Source organism: Saccostrea cucullata, unplaced genomic scaffold (assembly GCF_032062105.1).
Source record: "Saccostrea cucullata isolate Sc308-1 unplaced genomic scaffold, CSIRO_AGI_Scuc_v1 ctg20483, whole genome shotgun sequence".
Lineage (NCBI taxonomy): Eukaryota > Metazoa > Mollusca > Bivalvia > Ostreida > Ostreidae > Saccostrea > Saccostrea cuccullata.
This window is the reverse complement of record NW_026937973.1, coordinates 99-5,970: the sequence shown is the minus strand read 5'-3', so window position 1 is coordinate 5,970 and position 5,872 is coordinate 99. Positions and strand designations below refer to the sequence as shown.

Here is a 5,872-nt window from a genome sequence, read left to right as displayed (position 1 = left end):
GCACCAAATGTGTTCTTTCATTAGCCGATCTATTTGATATTCATACGAAGCAGAAAATATTCAATTCTTCTTCGTGAAAAAAGACATTAAGCATTGGCAGTGGCCTTCAACTTATAATTACATACTAGTATATCGACGAAACTTTTTATTAGTAAACAATAATTAATACGTTTAACTCATTGGTGGACGTAATATCCCAGTAAACTTTAAGTAAATACTGTTAGCTACCATATAGTCTGTTAGTTGATGATACAGGAATTTCAACAACTATGTTAACAGTCATAATTTCAATCATTCTTTTATTAGTCATTAAAAATGATACTGTTAGCAAGACTTAGTACAACCTACATGTATGATTTGGTCTGGAACCTTAGACTTTTGTTTCTAACAGAATTGGAATACGGATCATTCCGTCAATAGATCGATACATGCGCTTAAAGTAGGTGTGAACGGTCGCGCAGACAACAGCAGAAACCAGATTTCACCGCTGGATTTTCCAGAATCATTTCTAATGCTATGTTCACATCTTTGTATTGTAACACTATTGTTTGTACCTTATTTTAGATCGATCACTGTGCATTACCTTAATCTATTTCGTTATTTTGAATCATACATTTAATATTCAAATTATAGGAATCGTCCAAAGACAATGAATTTATTTGAAAATAATTTAGGCAACGCAGTCGTTACATTAAATATTTGTTTGGGAAGACACGTTCATTATTTTCACACATCACTATGAATTTCATCAGAAAGAATATATTTCAGTTGTATATTATACATTATTGCTGGTTTTTTAGGTCAATACAATGATTTAGCCATCTGAGGAGTACAATATTCACCGAGCCCGAAGGGCGAGGTGAATATTGTACTTCGAAGATGGCTAAATCATTGTATTGACCGAAAAAACCAGCAATAATTGTTTTATTATATGATTCACTGATAAAATGATACAGTTCATTACTTGTTAACTTGCATCTAATTAAGTCCTAGCCAAATGCAAGAGAGAAGCAGAATCAAAATGTGAATAAACCTTACCAGTCGTATCAATTTGAAAGGTTTTTTTTCATCAATTTCAGTTGCCATGAAAAAAATAATATAATGTCAGTCTTCTTATAGGATAGATTTTGAAAGGAAGGAGTATTATCAGGGAAAACTGACTGCCAAAAAGTAAGAAAAAACAAAAACATGTTGTTCAGTTCAAGTGTTGGAGGGGGGTCCCTGCATTCTATCTTACCACCCTCACCCTAAAATATATATTTGCTTATGTTTTTTTCACATGAAAAAAAAATCACAGTCGTTTAAATAGCTTTCCAAAACAATTTGTATCAATTTGGAATTTCCCAATCTATTTTAGATCAATGTAGAGGAAATAAATCCTTGTATTGACCTGGAACGTCACGTGCAGGTCAATACAACGTAGTATTTTTCTAACATAGTTGGATCTCAGCCAATCAGAGAGATGGAAATTATTCAATCATATAATAATAGAGCTTATTACTATGTTAGAAAAATACTACATTGTATTGACCTGCACGTGACGTTTCAGGTCAATACAAGGATTTATTTCCTCCACATTTACCTAAAAATAGATCGGGAAATTCCAAATTGATACAAATTGTTTTGGAAAGCCATTTAAACGACTATGTTTTTTTTTTCATGTGAACAAAACATAAGCGAATATATATTTTAGGGAGAGGGTGGTAAGAGGGAATGCAGGGACCCCCCTCCTCCAAAACTTTTACTGAACAACAAATTTTTTTACTGTTTGGCAGTCAGATTTCCCTGATAATACTCCTTCCTTTCAAAATCTATCCTATAAAAAAGACTGACATTATATATTTTTTTCATGGCAACTAAAATTGATAAAAAAAAAACCTTTCAAATTGATACGACTGGTAAGGTTTATTCACATTTTGATTCTGCTTCTCTCTTGCATTTGGCTAGGACTTAATTAAATGCAAACAAGTAATAATGAGCTGTATCATTTTATCAGTGAATCATATAATAAAACAAGTATTGCTGTTTTTTCGGTCAATACAATGATTTAGCCATCTTCGAAGTACAATATTCACTTCGCCCTTCGGGCTCGATGCATATTGTACTCCTCAGATGGCTAAGTCATTGTATCGACCTCAAAAAACAGCGATAATTGTACTCCTCAGATGGCTAAGTCATTGTATCGACCTCAAAAAATAGCGATAATTGTGTAATATTAATATATACAAGTGATTCGAAAATCTCTGAATATTTTTGCATCTCTGTATTCATCTTATAAGATTTTTTTATTTGTATTTGTGTGTATTTAAATTTTAATTATGTTATATTTTTATTTTGATAGACTTTGGGATGGTAAAAGGTGCAATGAACCAAGACGAACTTTTGTTATAAAAAGAAACAAAGTAGATATTGCTTCTGTTGAAACACAGACCTGAAAGACTTCTTATATGTTGGCGAGACAAATCTTTGTTTTCCTCCTTAACTAACTCATACAAACATAAGAAAAATTCAGAGATTTTTTAAGCAGTATTGAGGATGTACTTTTAATATTAACACTTTTTGAAAATAAAGCATGAGAAATCTTTGAGTTTCGATTAATTTTTTTTACAGTACTTATATTTTACTTTGAGTGTAAATGGCAATAATTTAAAGGTGAAAATAAAGAAATATAGACACATGGTTGGGTTTGAATAGTAAAACAACCCCACATTGTTTGAATAAATCGTCAAGAACACTTTTCCTTCATGGACAGTTAAATGCTTTGTTCATAGGCATACATGTATATTAAATTAGTGTTGAGTGTACATGCAATGTAAAATTCTAGTGGTTTTAACATATTTACTTATTTCGGAAACGGTTCATACCTTAAATTTTGAATTCGCTGAATTGTCATGAAATGGGAACCCTTAATGCTAGCGTGTATCAAGTTCAAATGAACGCCAAAAGACCAAAATCCCAGCGGACAATATCGGACTGGGAGTCAAAATGTGAGCTCTGTCGAACACCGGCTACGGTGGAATGGAAGTGTTTGAATTGCTCTGATTTTATGTGTGCTAACTGCTACAAGATCCACAAGCACGGTAAACTGACAAAGATGCACACTGTCATTTCCAAGACGAACAGAGGCAGCGAGAGCAACCTTCTTCACAACATAAGATGTGATAAGCACTTAGATGAAAACGTAGATATCTTTTGTGCTAAGTGCGACAAGCCGATTTGCAAAATATGTCTGATAGCGGAGCACAATTCGCACAGTTTGACGCAAATGGAAACAAAAGCGGAAGAAGAAAGCGCCAAGATACGGAAATTGTTGAGCGAAGTTTCGGCTACCAAAATTAAACATTTTCAAGAACAAATAACCAATCAAGAAGCAGCTATCGAGACTTTCAGCCAGAAGGACAAAATAGCTACACGTGATATAGAAACAAAAACGGAGAAGATGATAGGTATTATCAGAGAAATCGGCAACAAACTAATAAAGGAGAATGTCAATCGATTGGAGTCTATGAAAAATCACAAATCGTCACTGGCGAAAGAATTGGCACAAATCAGAAAAACTGTAGAAGAGGCGGAAATCAGCCTGCAGAGAGGAAACGCTCTGGAAATAATTCAGAAGTCGCATTACTTTGAAAGAAAACTTGACCAAAAAGTCCCGGATGTACTGCATCCAGTGTATCACGATTTCTCCAAGTTTAGAATAGACAAGGAAATTCTAACGGCTTTGAAGAAGGAATGTAATGTAAGGTAGGAAAAGCTGTGAAGAAGAGAACTCGATAACGAAATTTTTGAAAATTTCCCTTGAATAATTCATGGATTTTATTTTAATTTTAGATTGCATGAACGAGATTTAGCGGAGTTGCTGGAGAAAAATAAAGCTCTACAACAAGAGCTGGACAAAGTAACACTGGAGAACGAGAAGCAGATGAAATCTCTACAGTCTAAACTGAACGCAGTCACCATCAGGAAAAGGTAACTCGTGCCATTACATGTCTTTCATGTTGACGTTTCCATTATGTGACATCTAAGAAATTTAATTAGTTGACTTTTTGCCTGCAGTAACTTGGAGAAAGAGTTGCGATCTTTGAGGGATATGAAGACCCAGCTAGAACAGGAGAGGGCTGCCTACAGAGAGTCGGCAAGCAGCAATAACGAGAGCACTGAGTCTGTTTATATACATACACTTTAGTTTTGTAATAATTTTGACAGCTCTCTAGCCATGTGAGGCCTAAACATTATACAAGTGCATGTATTTGCTAAAAACTTCCAGTATTTTTTTATAAATGTTGCAAGATCGTGCACTTGTCATGATATAAAAATCAAATGATATTTACAATTATTTTTTATTGCAAAAATTGTTAAGAGCGACTACTTTTTAAACTTTTTTTAAAACAGAGCCCTGAAGGAACAAGTGAGAATGTTGCAGTTAGAGATTGACGGTTTGTCTGAGAAATCTAACAGTTCTGATAAAAGCCAAAGATACAGGTATAGCTTCATTTACTTCTGTAACTGTTCAAAGATGTGAATAACCAGTTCTTATTTGACAAAGGAGGTGGTTATTTGAATGCTTACAGGGACCTTGAAAAAGAAAACGAGAGGCTGCGATCTGAAAAGAAAAGATTGCAAAAGGAGAGCGGAGCAACGATACTTAAACTAAGAAAAAATCTCCAGGCAGCTAAAAAAGAACCAGGGAAACCGGATCAGGGAAAAGAAACGTAGGTTACTTCCCCTAACTAACCTTTTTTTAAGAATAATACTTTTTTCAGTAAAATAAATTAGACATACTAAGTATTTTTAATTCTAATTCTAATTTAATTCTACGGTGGTGGATCAAGGGACGACTGGAGACATTTGCTAACATTCATGTGTTTAGTAAACAGATATTTCCTTTAATCTTTTGTTTATACAGAAATAAAGACAAAGGTCCCCCAATTTCTGCCAAACGCCCACAAACTGAAAGGAAAGCCGAAAAAAATTATTATACGCAATCTACATGGTAAGTTTATGATTCAAATTATAAAAAAGTGGAGAATACTCTAAACATTTGGACAGCTCTCAACTCAGTTCTCAAACGCTTGATATTTAGTTCCAGGAATTCTGCACAGAAACAGAGACCAAAGATAGGATCGGAAATAAAGGTCACGGGATCAACTTAGTATGAATATTTTTCGTTTGTTTTTTTTTTAAAGTGACTTAATTCAATAAGAGTTGTCATTCTTAGACTTTGTGCCCAAAGACATACTAAGAAAGATAACTCTATTCCATTAAAGACAATAAATTCTTATACCATGCAGGAGTTATTTCCCTTAGAAAGCATTAAAAGATTTATTGTGATTGTTTGGTGAGAAAAATTTCCTGGTTTTTAAGATGCCATATTTCATTGATGATACTAGTATTCGTATTTAAGCATGTTCAGGAAAATATTTTTCTGAAATATTTTCAATGTTCTTCACTCGAACTTAAATGAAAATTTATACGGTTAAAGTATATCACCAGGGACCTATATTTAAGGAATCACTGTCTAGTTTTGAGAGTATGCCAGGGCATCAACAATAGTGGGAAACATGGGATAATTTGCATAACGGGCGAAGCCCGTTATGCTAAAATTATCCCATGTTTCCCACTATTGTTGATGTCCCTGGCATACTCTCAAAACTAGACAGTGATTCCTTATATTTCCATTTCATTGTGAAATAAAATTGTAGATTTAGACTTTAAAAATGTAGACATAGACTTAAATCACACGAGGACTTCCATGCTAATTTCAATAGTCCTCGCCCACTGACGTCAAACACAAAGGCAGCCACACGAGATTTACATGCATATTTGGCCTCCTTAGCGTCAGACAAAGAGACAGATGCGCACGACGATTTGC

At 34.0% G+C, this 5,872-nt stretch overlaps 2 protein-coding genes across 2 annotated transcripts; both read left to right on the top strand.

The window, feature by feature from the left end:
• The first annotated feature begins 2,736 nt into the window (after positions 1–2,736).
• Positions 2,737–3,973, top strand: LOC134249210 (E3 ubiquitin-protein ligase TRIM45-like). The gene is made up of 2 exons (XM_062731587.1): positions 2,737–3,744; positions 3,832–3,973. The coding sequence occupies exons 1-2, from the start codon at positions 2,897–2,899 to the stop codon at positions 3,971–3,973; spliced, it is 990 nt and encodes a 329-aa protein (XP_062587571.1). The 5' UTR covers positions 2,737–2,896.
• Positions 3,974–4,084: 111 nt separating this feature from the next.
• LOC134249211 (uncharacterized) lies at positions 4,085–5,332 on the top strand. The gene is made up of 5 exons (XM_062731588.1): positions 4,085–4,161; positions 4,393–4,482; positions 4,572–4,712; positions 4,907–4,993; positions 5,084–5,332. Exons 1-5 carry the CDS (start codon positions 4,091–4,093, stop codon positions 5,151–5,153), a joined length of 459 nt encoding a protein of 152 aa, XP_062587572.1. The 5' UTR covers positions 4,085–4,090; the 3' UTR covers positions 5,154–5,332.
• The last annotated feature ends 540 nt before the right edge of the window (positions 5,333–5,872 follow it).

Bases quoted from the DNA above. Each gene is read 5' to 3' on its own strand.
- LOC134249211 (XM_062731588.1), top strand. From the start codon at position 4,091: ATGAAGACCCAGCTAGAACAGGAGAGGGCTGCCTACAGAGAGTCGGCA. The intron at 4,483-4,571 runs GTATAGCTTCAT...GAATGCTTACAG, and splicing joins GATAAAAGCCAAAGATACAG to GGACCTTGAAAAAGAAAACG. The intron at 4,713-4,906 runs GTAGGTTACTTC...TTGTTTATACAG, and splicing joins CCGGATCAGGGAAAAGAAAC to AAATAAAGACAAAGGTCCCC.
- LOC134249210 (XM_062731587.1), top strand. From the start codon at position 2,897: ATGGGAACCCTTAATGCTAGCGTGTATCAAGTTCAAATGAACGCCAAA. The intron at 3,745-3,831 runs GTAGGAAAAGCT...TTTTAATTTTAG, and splicing joins AAGAAGGAATGTAATGTAAG to ATTGCATGAACGAGATTTAG.